Below are 15,867 nucleotides of genomic sequence, written 5' to 3' on the forward strand. Positions count from 1 at the left end.
GTGTCTCCGGCTGGAATTGAACCAGCAATCATTTACTTAAACCCGCAGCAGGGTGTCCCACTGGGGGCGCCGTGGCTGCTTTGATGACTTTGGCTGCGTCCACACTCGCCCGGATAAGTTTGAAAACGCTCCGCGTCCACACTGGCGCTGTCAGTCGTTTTCACAGTCAGTCCAGTCCACATTCCAGTCCTGCACATGCCTGAAACACAAAAGATTTGACCTGCTTCATTTCTGTCTGCCGTTTATTAGTTTATTGGCTCTTTGTAACGTTGCAGCAGAATGTCGAGGGAAAGCACCGAGTTTGTTAAATGGACTCACAATGTAACACAAAAGTACAAAGTTGCAAAAGCGAGTGAGAGTTAAAGAATTTGAAGAAAAGCTGTCCGGAGCATCTGCAGACTGATATTAATCTTTAACAGGGCTGTCAAACAGCTGCTGTATGATGCCCTCCGCTATCTTAGTTTCATTGGTCACATGACTGCATCACATGACTAAAATGTGTCATTGTTTTTGAAAAGGCTCTGGGTTCGCTGTCCACACCGCAATGCGAAAACGGCGTTTTCAAATGTATCCGCTTTGGAGAGCGTTTCCAAAAGGTTTCTGCAAACGCCGTCTGTGTGGACGCAGCCTCAGTGTGGACGTAGCCTCAGTGCGGACGCGGCCTCAGTGCGGACGCGGCCTCAGTGCGGACGCGGCCTCAGTGCGGACGCGGCCTCAGTGCGGACGCGGCCTCAGTGTGGACGTAGCCTTAGATAACCTTAACCTTTGCTCTTTAAACTCTAAAGCTTGAACAGTTCTTCGTCCTGAAGCAGGTGATGTTGACACTCACAGCACCTCAGCTGTGACCCACAAACACTGACGGTGTTAAAAAGCTGGTTTATCAGGGCTGAGGTGCTTTTTCCATCCCTGCTGTCACTAAGTGCTGCTGTCTTAGTCTTTAGTGCTTTTAGAGACACTTGAGGTGTTTTAACCGCACGCAGCCTCGGGCTATTTCAGGAGTCTCACTGACATTTTCACGCAGCACAAAAGCAGACAGCTGTTCTTTATCTGCAGCCTGTTCAGTCCTGAATCAGCTGTTGTCATCTCTCTCTCTCTCTCTGTTGGGGTCATATTGACTCGGTGTCTCTCGCTCTATTCCTGGGTCGGGTTGTCCTTTGGAGCCATGTTGCCCCTCTCTCTGTTCCCTCTTTGTTTTTCCTGGACGTTCAGACTTTCACCAGAAGTTTTCCTTCAGCCGACACTCCGACCTCTCTGCTCTCTGCCTGTACTTCCTGTCTCGCTCTCCCACTCCTTGTTTTCCCAAAGCACTTAAAATAGTACGACAATGTGCCAAATCTGTCCTGAGGAAAACCAGCTGGAAACACGACGCCTCAGTCCACCGAGTCTGAACCTGAGTTACTAAAGAGCTTAAATCTGATCGGCCAGCTTCAGCCTGCTGCTGCTTACTGATTTCATAACACATTAATATGATTGATTACCTGTGCAGGTGCACAGATGCTGGTGCACAGATGCTGGTGCACAGATACTGGTGCACAGATGCTGGTGCACATGTGTGTGCATGTTCCTTATTTTCTGGTCGTTTGGTAAATAAACAAATATTTTTCTCTGTTTGCTGTTTAAGTTTCATGTTTTGTTTTTGCTTTTTTGTTAATTTCATAAATAAATGTTTTCAGTGTTTTTGAGCCTCGTAACTTCAGGATTACAGGACGTGTCCACACGACATTTTAAGTTCTGATAAAGCTGCCGTCAGGCTTCACGCCTGCTGCAGTCGTTGGATTTTGTTTGGCGATCAATCAGCACCAGCGTTGTTCTTGTGAAATACACAAAACTTATTGCACGAGAACATTTTTATTTCCAGCGGTGCAGATTTAAACCTGCGTGCTGTCGTCCTCTCTGCGACGGTTTGAAATAAAGACGCGACCCCGACGCCTCAGATTTCACTTTATTCTTCAACAACAAAGCTCTGTGCTGTGTGATCTCGTCTGTCTGTGGGTGACACCAAGTGCGACGCGACACACCGAGTATGTCGATCTAAATCTGGCAGCAGGCGCGATCGTGCCTCAGTTTACACGTTCAAAGAAGAAATAAATGTTTTGGTGTTAACATCAGCTTTTCACACCTGCAGAGGGGAAGACGGTGCCGGTGGAGAGCAAGAATGGAAAGAGGACAGAGGGAGGAGGCGGAGGAGATGCAGGTGGAGGCCCGAAGTACTCCGTGTTCACCTGGTTTGTGGTCCTGGGTCTGCTGGGCGTCTGGAGCTCTGTGGCCGTGGTCTACTTCGACATCGTGGACTACGACGCCGTGATCGGTGAGTTGGAGGGCGGGCGTGATAGCGTGGTGTAATTTAATGGAAGCAGACGCATGATTGATTCACTGAAGCTTTTATTTTGAAGGGGTGCAGACTTTGAACAGCTAAAACCAGTGTGGGGTTGTTTTCTGGCAGAAGAGAGAAGTGGTTAACATGCATGACTTGTGGTTGTTTTGCAGAAGTAAAGACGTTCAGCATTTCATAAACCTCGTCTTAATCTTCCTCCTGAATGAAGATGACGTGCAGATTATCCTGTGACTATAAAAGCAAGCTCGGGTGCTCAGCGTGTGGGCCCCACACAAAACATCTCACCCAGCAGCAGGCCGTGCTTAGTAACAGCACTGCTGGTCTTTAGTTACGGTCACATGCAGTGAGAGTGGGATTGTGATAATCTGCCTGTTCAAACATTGACCTGAGGCAGCGCCTGGAGGTTCAAACGGTCCAACTAAAGCGTGGCCGTTCTCCTGGCTGTCACGGTTTAATATCCACAAAGAAGAAGAAGAAGAAGTTCATATAAAATGAAATCGTCTTTGTTTACACACCGTTTCTGATAAAACGACACAAAACTCCAAAACGTTTTGTCGAGTCGACGATGATGTCGTGATGTTTCTAAAGATGAAGCTCTCAGATCAGTTTTCCTGTGCGTGAAAGCCTCCTGTTTATCTCGATCAGATGCTTTGATAACAGACGTATGAAAGTCTGGATGTCAGATTGATAAACACCTTATCTTTTATCTTTCACTCTCCGCCTCTGCTGTGAGCTGCAGCACCACCTCGTCACTGTTGCTTCATAAGTTTTCACAAATTTGGTCCCAAACTATAAAAGATTATTTATGAGTTACATAATTTAACTGTGGTCGGTACAGACGGACTCTGGACCATCATTTATCCTGACGCAGAGTTACCTGACCAATCACAGTGATCAGGTTTATTCTCAGCTGTGGGCTCACCACAGTGGATCATGTCACCGTTACAGCTAAATGTTACAAGATGACGCTCCTCAGCAGTCTTTCTCTTCCTTCGGGTTCGTCTCCGACGTGAGAGCAGCGTGAGAACGTTTGTGGAGTCCCGCCGTGTGCAGAGGAGACGTGCATCTGTTGGCCTATTTGGTTTGGTTCTCAGCAGCGTTTGTGTCTGGATCTCGAGCGTTCACACACACCGAAACACAATGTCAGAGTAGTGGTTTTTATACAGGAACCCGGTGACTTCTTCATGTGGTCACGGCGCCTTCCTCTCAGTCAGACGTGAACAAACACAGCGTTTCAAAAGTACAGTAACGTTTTGGCACAAATGTATCCCACACATGCGCGCTGTGATTGAACGATTTAAATGCGCCGTTAGCCGATTGTGGCGAGCTCTGAATGTCTGCAGCAGTGATGCGTACCAAAGAGCGAGACAAGCGGGAGGAAGTGATCTTGTGGCCTGGAAATACACATATATGTTTGCTGTGGTCTGTGGTTGGTTGGGTTATTAACAGCTTTCATCCTGACATACTATGTTACTGTCAGAAACGTATCGAGGTACAAAAAGCTGCCGTGCGAGGCCCGTGGAGCTTTGGACGGACCCAAGACAAACGTCAACGAGCCAGAGGAAGTTTGCTCGCTAGACCTTTGGTCACATTTTACAATCACCACAGTTTCAAGATGACTGAATATGAAATACAGCCACCGTTTCCTCTTCTGTTTCTGAGCGACTGACTTCAGTCAGGGTCAGTAAAGATGTTTTTGGTTTTGTTTCTTGGGCTCTGACTGTTTTTTAGTCACGCCAACTTTGCTGTTTGATCACGCTGATCAGTTCATTCGAGTCACAATTTCTGCAAAGCAGTCCTGAGATATCAGTCCCACAATAAGACTGGAGGGTTAAGCTTCCAGGTTAAAGAACGCCGTCCATAAAATCTGCACAGGAAACGCTGAAACCAGGAGACGGCTGCCACCTGTCGTAACTCGCACAGCTGAAAGCAACAAGGAATGCGTGACAACGCCACAGCGGACTGATCTCAAAGAAGTCAAACTGATCTGTTTGACGTCTTTGTGGGAAAATGCTTTTTTTTCAGTGAAAGGTAACAACAGAAAACGGCGACTCTGCTGTCACATTACAAACTGATCCTCATCTCAAACTTCCCTCCGTCAGACTGATAAACGACGCTGTATCTGTAGACATCGTGACTCCATTGTGCACACACATCGGCCACAGCTGTGAGCAACTTCCTGTTCAGCTCTCAGTTACGAGGTTTCCTTGTATGGAAATGATAACCACAGTGAGACAGGCTAACGGAGACGTGAGCGCCGTTGGTTGACTCTGCTTCAGCAGTTTGGATCACGTCACAAGTCCTGTCAATGTTTCTGCTTTTTAGTTTTCTTCAGACAGATGCAGTGAAGGAGCTGCAGGTCGGACTCAAACCCGGGACGGCATATGGTCGCCCGCTCACCCACTGCGCTGAACCGATGGCTGATTCAGTGTTTCTGATACTAGAAATTAATATTAAATAAATTCTAACAACAGCTGATCAAGCTGTTGTTAGAATTTATTTATTGCTGTTGTTTAGCGCGACATCGGCTGGTTTCTTTCTGACACAAAGTGATAAACAAACACGAGAGAAAAGCCGATCAGCTGATCATTGATCAGCTGATCATTGATCAGTTTCATGATTGAAGTAGAAACAGGAGAGGGAGGGGAGAGGATGAGAGGAGAAGAGGCAGCTGCAGCGTAACGACAGAATAAATCCAGCTTTGTGTCTTTTTCAATGTAGCTGAAGTTCGGGACAAACTGTTCCTTTTCACCTCAACACGAAACGCGTGATATTAACTCTGAATACGAGAGGATTCAGTTTTAACCTTATGAACAAAATAAAGTTCACTATCAGTAACATCATAGCACCACCCAGCTGTATAGAAACCCCGTCATGCTAGCTAGTACGCAGTGTGGAAAAGTCAGCATAACGAAAATAAACTCCACCTAAACTTGGTTCATATCTGACCCAGATAGACTGCAGCCCATAACTTCTTACCTGAAGTTCAGTTCACTCGGGTCTCTCCTCCTGCCTCCCCTTTCCCTCCTCCACCTGCTGGCCTCCACCACTTGCTAATGTTACTGAATCTGTGGAAGCTCCGCGATGCCACCCCATGAAGTAACGAATAACGAGTCTGTCTAAATCCCAGTAACGACTAACGCGTTCCTGACTTTGGCATAATAACTACCGTGCTCGTTACCACAATAATAACGTAGTTACTGTAACCTTAGTCCCAACACTGCTTATGAGGGTGCATTAAATACATTAGAGGGTTAACGAGGCAACTGAGTTTGGGATTTTATGCTAGTGACCGACAGCCAGCTACAAAAAAACATATGTTTATAAATGAAGTGAACGCTAGCACTTCGCTCGCCACCTCACCGCTCTGCCACGTTTTCCTTTGTCCCCAGATTGGATTCAGGTTGATGGGCACAGAGCAAAGACTCATAAATCAGTCAGGTGTGCTGACGTGGTGGGAAAGTGCACAAACAACTTTATTGGGGACAGCTGCTGTTTTTTGCTTTTTGTGGGCAGAGTCGCAGAATTTGTGGTTGTACTTGTTTTTGCAGCTAGCACGCAACGTGTGTGTGTGTGTGTGTGTGTGTGTGTGTGTGTGTGTGTGTGTCCTGGAAGGTTTGTTTTTTCTAATGCTGATAAGCATCGTTCAGTAACATGACTCGCTGGGCAAACCGGTTTAAAACACGGTCGGGGACAAAAACAAGTCTGTTGCTGACTAAATGAACCAAACTGCATTTTGTAAATAAGAGAAGAATGTAGCAGAAAAGGTCTGTGAGTCTCTGACTTCACAATCTGCTCGGACAAGAAGCAAACTGAAAGCAAAGTGGATGGTGAAGCCTTACAGGCTGATGTCTCCTCTGTGCAGCAGGATCTTTATTTGCTGTGTAAACGCTGCATATGTGATGTGTTTACATGCCGGCCCTTCACAATAAAAGCCTCTCACTTTGCTGGAGGTGTTCCACTGTAAAGCCATAAACTCTTTGTAATGACTGTGCTGATCTGAACAGTGACTCTGCAATGCTTTAACCTCCTGTGGCCTCTCTGTCTTCCTCCCTCCTCTTCTTCCTCTTCTCTCTGTTATCTCTGCACGCAGCCAGAGCTAAGGAGTTTCGTATGAACTTTTCTGAAGTTTTACAAGGTACAGTCTCAAAATTTAACCCGCCATAACTACACATCCCCATCCATCGTATTACTCCCTGATTTCATCAGAGCCCACTGTTGTGTCCACGATGATGAAGAGAGTTTGATTAGAGGCAGCGCAGTGAGTTAATGTCAGGGAGGTTACGTTGGTAACTACGGTTCTGTGAATCCCCGCGTGACTTTCAGTGGTGGTAACGAGGTGGTTACCTTGTGTCTCCTTGTGCTGGGTGTAGGCCGCCTGCGCGTGTACACTGTCGGTTACCACGTGCAGCCGGCGTCCAGTCTCCAAACCAAACACTCCAGGTGAGCAGCATGGCTGTTATCCAGGAAGTGGCAGAGCCGTAGTTACCTGCATGACTCTGTTTCGTTCACTCCTGGGCTTCTCTCATAGATCTGAGTGTCTCTGCTCAAATCTTATCTTGTCCTTGAGGAGACATGTCTACCTCGTTTACTGTCACGGGTGTCAGGAGGGAGTGGAAACAGAACCTTTATTAACTCGGTATGGACAGGTTTTTATGAGTTAAAGTTAAAAGGTTAAGAGATCGGCTTCTGCCTGTGGCCTCTGCTGTCAGCTGTAGAGATGTCTGCCTTCTCTTTGATATGATGGAAGTAAAGCTGCTTGTTTTATATTTGACTGTTTTATACGTTTTGGTGGTCGGGCTAACTGAGGTCCACAAACAGCAGCATTTGAAATGCTTTCGACTTGTGGTTTGAGTCGGGGTCTGATCAGCTGCTGCTCCTCATCACCACATCCTTCCTCTTTTAACAGAGACGCTTCCTCTGTGCACTTTAACACACTGATGCATGCTTTTATTTTTGTGACTATTTTTGCCTTTATTTGATCAGCAGTGAAGCATAGGGGAGAGAGAGAGCAGAGGCCCGCGGGTCAGGCTCGAACCCAAACTCAGGCCGCCACATTTCATCGCCACCTGCACACAGAGAGGATGCTTTTATTCTGTTTTCTGTCACATGGTCTGAAGATAACTACCTTTTTTTTTTATTTGGAGGTAGAAGGAGACACGTTCAGTTCTTCTATGTGGAAAAGCTTTGACTGTGTGACCTCTGACCCGGCCGGTCACAGCTTCATTTATCACCGCTGTGACTCTGAAGCCCAACAATGGTGTTTGGACCGGTGACGGCATCACACGACTGATTCACTAATGTGCAGCTAAACCATAAAGAACTAATTATTCATCCCGCGCTACAGAGAGATGAAAAACATCAAAAACACACTTTGTTACATTTTTCTTTGTCCTTTTTCACCATCTGAGCTCTCGTAGTAACATCCTCTCATCACATGTTCTTCCTCTGCTGTGGTTTAATGGCACCAAACAGAGAACTGATACCATCTTAGCAAAACTGGTGAATGCAAACCGTGGATGGACACAGATGTAGCCAGCGTGGTGTCAGCACAGAGATGAGCATTTTTCCTTTCTTTCTTTTTCTGGCGTTTTGAAACAGAATCCGACTCTTAGAAAAACCAAAATTTACAACAAGGGCTTAAAGTTTTATTCAGTATGATCCAAGACGAGTGGCACATAGAAAATATGAGACAAAGACAACTTTAAAGTTGACTCTGGTAGCTGCATGCACAAACAATTTAGTGTTTTTCAGAATTTGTTGGTCTAACTTCATCTCCTCGTCCTCCTCCAGGTAAACTGACGGCCTACGACACAGACGGAGACGGAGACTTTGACGTGGAGGACGCCAAAGTTCTGCTCGGCAAGTCTGCTTTAATTTTGCTGTTTGCTGCCTGCTTTTCTGCCTGATGTGGTTTACAGACGTGTGACAGTGCCTCGGATTCAGAGATTAACCCGTCAAACATAAACTGAGCTGAAAACCAGCTGAAGCATCGAAAACCATCAGCAGCGTGACTGCAAACACAGACGAGATGCTCGGAGATGAAAGTGTGTGGGCCACGAGTCCATTGCTAATGGAGGAAAAACCCTGAGATGGTGCTGTAGAACAGGGGAAGCATGCAAATATAAAGACGACCGCAGAACTGCAATAAAAATAGATGAAAATGAGCTCCAGCTCAGGGCCTCATCTATTGTATCTGTGTCCCTGCAGGTCGTTGCTAAAATCTATCAAGTATGAATTTATAAATCAAGAGAAGAAGGTCTTAAACGGTCGTGTTACATGAGGCACAGCAGGCGTGTTGTCATGTTTCAGGGTGTAGTTACGCGGCGCAAAGTTTTGATTGTCGGCTGGTTGGTTGGGAAAAATGAGACCCTCAGTAGGGGCTGGATCTCCAGCATGAAGAGAAAGTAAGGTAGGCTTTTCCCACATGAGAGGAGGACGTCATGGTCAAGCTTCTTCACGTAATTAGTAAATAGACACCAGCTGAACATCTGGATGTTATAAGAATTGGCCTTTTTGTACGTTGTCATAGTTCTACTTCCTCTTTCATGGTTAAGTTATACATTACATATGCATATTATTACGAATCCCTAAGCCACAGAAAGCTGGCACAGCAGCCTTCCTCTGAGACGTGGGGTCGTTCGGTAGACGCTCTGGCTCGAGCTGCTGCTGCTGGACACTTCTAAGATTGGGTGGTTCGCTCAAGTCTTGCTGGGTGGAGACCACCGGGCGCACTGGAGAGATTATGTGTCTCAGAGGGCTTGGGAACGCTGAAGGGTGTGTCCGAGGAGAGGTCAAGGAAAGGGAGGCTCAGCTCGCTACCAGCATGACCTCGAACAACATACGGAGAAAATGGATGGAAGGATAAACGTTCTGTAAAGCCAAAGAGTTTCACAGATCCTTCACAATAAACAATCAATGATCAGAGTGCTGAAGGGATCAATACACTGTTGAATATTTCTATACCTTAGTAGAACTAGAAAACCATGTTCCCTCATTTCTACTTAAATTTAGTGTATTGCGGTCTCAGAAGGGCCTTAAACCCTTTAAAGCCGGTCGGAGCAGCACGCTCTGTTTTGCGTAACTACTGTTAAATCCCGGTAGCTCTGCAACCACGTAAACTAGCACAATAATTTTTTTGAGTTGTACTTCCATCTTATGCCATCAGCTTGTCCTCGGTCACAGTTTCCTTCCACATATAGTTTTGCAAAAACTGCATAAAAAGCACTTGCAGCAACAAAAACATAATATTCCAGAAACACGCTTTGCTGATCCGATCAGCTGTTCGTAACACTTCCTACATTGGATTAGACGTCAGTGTGAACTATCGCATGTCCACCATGACCTGCCCGAAACGGGAAGTGACGTCATTTTCGCGGAAATGTAGTTTTTTACCATCAGGGCCTCATGAGCCTATACTGGTGTTTTTAAAAGTTATCTTTGACTTTCTGACTTTCTGTGTGGTTTCTGGGATGCTTAGGACTCATATTGCACTGCTGGAAATAGTTTATTTTGATGCATATGCTGCTTTTTTGCAAATTTGCATTATAATATTTATTTTCGTTTTTCCTGCAGTGTATAAAAATTGGTGTATTTCAAAAATAAAACTATGAAGACACTCAAAATAAATTTCCTGTGGTGGGAAACTATTTTGTGCAACTTTTTTGTATTTACAGTTTTGAGGGATAAGCCTCTTAAATTTCTCTAACTAGAAATATATGTTAAAAAACAAAAACGATTTTCAATTTTTTGTAGTTTATTGCACTTTTTTGCAATTTATGTAATTACTATGCACTTAATTCATACATATTATTAAAATTTAGGCTGTAATGGTTGTATTGATGTATAGCAACTTGAAATGCTCCCAAAAATGGCTCCACAGCATGTAAACATATAATATAAGCTCTGGAGGACTTGGTTCTATGGTCGGTCTTAAAGGGTTAAACACCGTTCATTATTTCACTGGTTCAGATTTAGCACTTAGTGTTACGTTGCTTTTACAAAATCTTGACTTGGCTCACTTTGTTGTGAACATTTGTGACTACTAGAGCGGCTTTATTACGCAGCTGTCTCCAGTTTGAAAACGAGTGTTTAAACCAACCACAGCACAGCCTCTGATCTTCAGGTAGAAATGGATCTGCTGCAGCTGCAGGCGTCGTTTTCTGTTTCCATGATATGTAGCTTTTTTTTGGACACTTTTCTTTGAGTTTCTCAACAACTGTCATTGCTCACCTTCAACAAAAACTTTTCATTTGAAACCTGTTTATGTATCTCAAAGATCAGTTTTCTGCTCTTTCACTTCAAAGATGATCTCATGAAACCGAGAGCTTTTACTTTTTTAGGTTTTGTTGTCAGTAAACTGAAGACAGTGACCGAGAGTGCAAACAGGAGGTGGTGTTTTCAGACTCTACCACGGCAGCTTTGCATGATTCCCAGTTTAGAATAATCCTTCTTTGTCTGGGCTGTGGGCAACCCCATCAGTTCATCTTATGTCTGATCTGAGCCATAGTATCTGCTTCCTTTAAGCAATGTGGGCGGGGCTTGTGTGACACGACCATATCAGGTAAAACCCTCCTTGACTGCTTGAAACTGAGAGTTTAGATTAATCAGCCAACCGGAAATAAGAAATGTATTTAGTCTTTATTTTGATTGGGCCAGGCAAGTATTGTAACCTGAGTGTTGACAGCATCCGCTGGCAGTATGAAGTCTTAATGGGAAGCTGTGTTATAGAAGTCGTGTTTGAAGTAGACTTAGCAGGAACGTGGCCGTTTTTATTGAGCGGACGTCGTGTCAGAGGTCATCTGACGTGGTTGAGACAGGAAGTAAAATCTTTATTAAATGTCTATAATTCATCTTTAACTCACTATCTTTCTCTTGTCTCATCACCCTTTATTTATTTTACCATACTTTTTTGTTTCAGTTTACTCCCCCGTCCATCCTCCCTCCATCGCATCATTTCCACTTCTTTTCCTTTATAATTTCCTCCTCTGCACTTCCACCCTTCCCTTTTCTTCTCTTCCTCTCTCTTCCGTCAGGCCTGACCAAAGATGGCAGCGGTAGTGCGAATGCCGAGTCGCTCGAGGAGGTTCTTAATATTTTAGCTGAGGAGGGCTCTGATTGGATCTATGGCTTCTTCACCTTCCTTTATGACGTAGTGTCCTCGCCCTTAGAGCCAGGTGAGGAGGAGGAAGCGGCGGCCTCTGAGATGATGGAGGAGGAGGAGGAGGGCGGGACAGCCTCCTCGGATGACGGGGAGGTTAAAGGGGTCATACTGGACCTCCAGAACCAATAGGAAGCAGAGACACAGGCGGTAGGGAGGCTGCCTGGTCCCGACCAGACTGGGATGTGCTGTAGCCCAGTATGATTGGAGGAGGCCAAACAGGGCAGACTGGTTTTAATTTAATAAATCCGAAACACCACAAGCAGGAAGAACTGAAGGCTGAAGTGATTCCAGATAACGATCGACGGGATTCGTTTGTTTGACATTAACAGATTTTCTCCATCAGATAAAAATGTCCTGCGAGGTCAGAGGTCAAACGGTAAAGCAGGTGCTAGAGGCAACTGGAGGAATTTTTAGGGACGTAACGAGTTTGAATTGAACCCAGCTGTTACCTCCGCTCTCATTCATGATACATTTTTAAAAAGGCAGAAAACGTAACGACCGACCGTGAACAAAACGAGAGCTTTGGTGCTGTAGCTGTACGTACGGAGGGTCGAAAGTGCCAGGGTAACAAAGTAAACAAGCCAGTAAATAATTCACAATATAGAAATAAAATACTACAAGACACCACTGACAACCAGTCAAAGGGAAGCAAATGAAAAATAATTCAATAGAAAAATTCAGAATTTATTCAAAAGGGAAAGTTATTATTGTCACGTTTACTTAAACTATATTCATTTATTCATTTCTGTATAATTTATGATGCATTTAACAGTGAAATATTCAATATATTAGTCATTTAATTTAATTAATGTTTACATGTTTGGTCCTCTGTATAAGCTTCATGTAATATAAAATCAGTTATCCTAAAATATCTGTGGTCACAGGTCACGATCTTTGATGTCACAGAGGGCATTTATCCTCTTTATTCACCTTTATTTTCTCATTTTTGTACGCAGCATAAATGTGTTTGTGACTTATTTTATTGTAAAGTGCTGGACTTGGTGCACAAACACATTTGTGCGTAATGTATTTGAGCCCATAAGCTGTTGTGATTATTTTCTCTGCACACTGTGTGTCTGCGTTGATGTGCGCGTCCATCACGCGGTTTCATTCAGGTCAGTTTTAAAATCTTTACGGCGATGTTGCTAAAACTGATCAGAAATCTGTCGTTTGAGTAGTTTGGAGCTTATTCGTGGTGCGTGCTTCTGCGTTGTTACGTATCGATCAGTTTGCAGTCGTTTCATACAGTGGCGCAGAAACATAACTCGGACTTTTGTGAGGTCACTCGGGAGTTTCCAGGGTTATAAAGAAGCTTTGCTGTTTGTGGTAACTTGTGCTGCTGGTCTAACCTGCTGCACAGCTGATTGTTGCTGAGATAAGAGATCAGCTAGTATGAAATCACCACCTCAAGTCCTGCCATGATCCCTCAGAGCTCAGAGCGTAAGAGGACCAAAGATTGTTGGGTGTAAAAACACGGTCACTGTTCTATAAGCTCAGCATGAAATCCTAAAATAGAGCACTTACCGCTCGTATGTGTTGACTTGTTCCCCATTTATCATCAGCACGATTGCAGCTGAAGGTCTGCTTTCTAACTCTGCACAGGTTTAAATTAAATTAATGTAATTTTAGCTGTAGCTGTGTCATCATGAGAGCTGTGATAGTAATGAGTCTGTTAGCTTACAGCCCTTCCTGGCTTTAAATAAACTTTATTAATATACACGATGCACACGCGCTGCTTCTGCCTTTGTTTGGAGAGTCGGTCGCTCTGCAGACACGTCCATGTTTCTGATTGGTCAGCTGCTCTTCCCTGATGCCTGCACCTCACAGCAGGCTAACATAGCCCGACATCGTCACCTACCTGGCTTCAGTTAACCTAACATCAGCTATCAGGTGGTTATCAGCCGCTTGTGTGCTTTTCTTATTAACACTTTGTGCATTTTAACAAAATTTATATTTTTCTGCCTGTAAAACACTAATGTGCACATCTTATGTTTGACCTCTCACCTCTGACCTTTGGATCACTTTTTGGGCTTTTTTGTGTTCAAAGCTGCAGACGATTAGAGCAGTGTTTCCCAACTTTTTGGAGCCACGGCACATATTTCACATTAGAAAAATCACACTGAGCAAAAATGTCACAAACAGCATATTGATCGTTTCCCCCCACGGATCAGGCGCCGCAGAATTGGCTCAGTTTGTCCCCAGTGTACCTTTTCTGCTTTCTTCTGACCACTACCCAAGCTAGGGCCTTCATCTGGGTCAGTAGTTGTACTGCCCTCTAGTGGAAGAGAATGTAATTGTTCTGCCTGTCACTTACGCTGGTCACTGAGAGTACCGATCACTAACTAATCATTTCTCACGGCACACCTATGTGCCACGGCACAGTGGTTGGGAAACACTGACCTAGAGGATGCACCTGTGATGAGAAATGTAATAAAGTGCAGATCAAAGACGCATTAATTATTTTCTCTACGGTGGCCTCGTACATCTATGCTTCGCCAATTATCAACAAAAACAGATTAAACAGTTAATATATGAATTTTTCTAAAATATAAACTTGTAAGTGTTTGAACTTCAAACCTTCGTATTATATGGTGTTGTAAAGAAAGCATAAGAGCATCTTCACCTCAGTTATAATTTACTTTTAGGGAGTGAAACATAAGGATGATGTCCTGAATGGATTTTTGTTATCTCATTTAACAGCAGTGTCTTTAAATCGTGCTGTTATTTATGGAAACTTTAATTGTAAATGTCTTTTATGCATGACTGAAAGTCTGATTAACAACCTGTTCAGACAGTCTAAGGAGCTTGGAAAGAAAAGCGTCTGGACTTCTTTAGGGCTTAAATCCTGGGACTCTCCACCAGTTGCTCTTAGAGCTGAAGAAGCTTCTCGCATGAAACGTCTTCAATGAAACTAAAGAAGTCCAGACGCTTTTCTTTCCGAGCTCCTTAGACTACGATGACCTGGATGACTGAGAACCTTCGCAGACGACCTGTTAAGATCTCGGTCTGATTCCTCCGAAGGTTCAACAAACTTCGTCTGTGCAGGAAAAACCTGCACGAGCACAATTTGTTTATTTATTTTTGTCACAGCTGATTGTGTTTACCTTCCTTTTATTCTGTGCATCGGTTCAGATGATGAGAAGTTAAAAGGCCATGCTCTGAGGAGAGACAGGCTGAGGAAAGGTAGTGTACAGAGACTGTGTTTGTGTGAGGTCACAGCCTGCCGTGCGCTCACCTGACAGGTGTGTCTGCTTCTTAAACCCTGCAGAGGAGCAGAAAGAGGTGAAGAAGAGAGGGAGAAGGAAAGGTATCTGCACGACTCCGTTTGATGCTGAGTGACTGAGCCCATAACAGCCGTAACTCTCTAACTGTCTGCCTTTTTGTTACAGAGTGAGGTCGACTTTGTTTAGTGGCTCTGTTTGTGCTTCTTTGTCTATCACAGATATTCTGAAATGCACTAATACCATTAAATACAGTAATGTTTTTACTTGTTTGAGAGTGTTTATCTCGAGTAAAAGTTGTGGCTACATCCTCAGCTTTGACTGAAGTGTTACAAGATCACTGAAGTTATTTCAGACCAGTGATGCCAAGCTTAGAAATGTTAGTTTCAGTTAGGGCTGGGCAATATGGCCTAAAATTCATATCGCGATATAATTTGAAACAAGTGCGGTAACGATATATATCACGATATATTCTTTTCTTCTGTATAACATATTTTCCACACTTAAAATCCTTTAATTTTCTCAAAAATCGAGAGTGTGCCTTATGTATGAATTCTGGTTGTGCTTACTGACCTCGAACCGATTTTGGCTGCAGAAATCTGTTAAAAAATGTTTTAGTACATTTTTGGTAAGCCGCACTGCTTGATGGATTGTCAGAGCATTACGGCTGCCGTAGTGAGGAGCTTCACGGAGTAATCTGGGTCCAAAACTCCGTCAGATTCAGGCCCCAAAGTTAAAAACGGTCTAAATTCTTTCATCTTTAATTAAATCATCAGCGTTGCTGCTTTATCGGGTGTAACAATTAAGTTTAACATCCATGAAAACAGAATTTATTAAATTTAACGGAGTTAGAAGTTAACAGGAAGTTAGCTCGCTAGCTTCCACCTAAACATGTTGTGCTACGTGATTGCTAGCGACACAGCTATGTTAGCATAACATTAGCACAGTGAAGCTGGAGGATGAACGCCAACTTCTTTCGATAAAAGTTAACGTGAGGGATTCTGGTGGTCAGGGACAAATGCAATCGCATAGCAGGATGCTATACACGGGCCAAACTTCAGTCAGGAGAACAACTGAGATCATTCATCCACAATACGAGGTTAGTTATTAATATACTGCAACAACATGGGAACAGAACAGCTGTGAGA

The 15,867-nt window shown here is 44.1% G+C and overlaps 1 protein-coding gene across 2 annotated transcripts in view; it reads left to right on the forward strand.

The window, feature by feature from the left end:
* unm_hu7910 (un-named hu7910) overlaps positions 1-15,867 on the forward strand; it is a 44,805-nt gene that overhangs the window by 4,863 nt on the left and 24,075 nt on the right. For both annotated transcript variants that reach the window (XM_087846633.1, XM_087846632.1), the window contains 3 exons: positions 2,126-2,308; positions 6,429-6,473; positions 8,129-8,197. In XM_087846633.1, the coding sequence (XP_087702759.1) occupies positions 2,126-2,308; positions 6,429-6,473; positions 8,129-8,197 (297 nt within the window). The remainder of the gene's footprint in view (positions 1-2,125; positions 2,309-6,428; positions 6,474-8,128; positions 8,198-15,867) is intronic.

Source organism: Neolamprologus brichardi, chromosome 9 (genome assembly GCF_056152115.1).
Source record: "Neolamprologus brichardi isolate AB-2024 chromosome 9, ASM5615211v1, whole genome shotgun sequence".
In the NCBI taxonomy this organism is placed as follows: Eukaryota; Metazoa; Chordata; class Actinopteri; order Cichliformes; family Cichlidae; genus Neolamprologus; species Neolamprologus brichardi.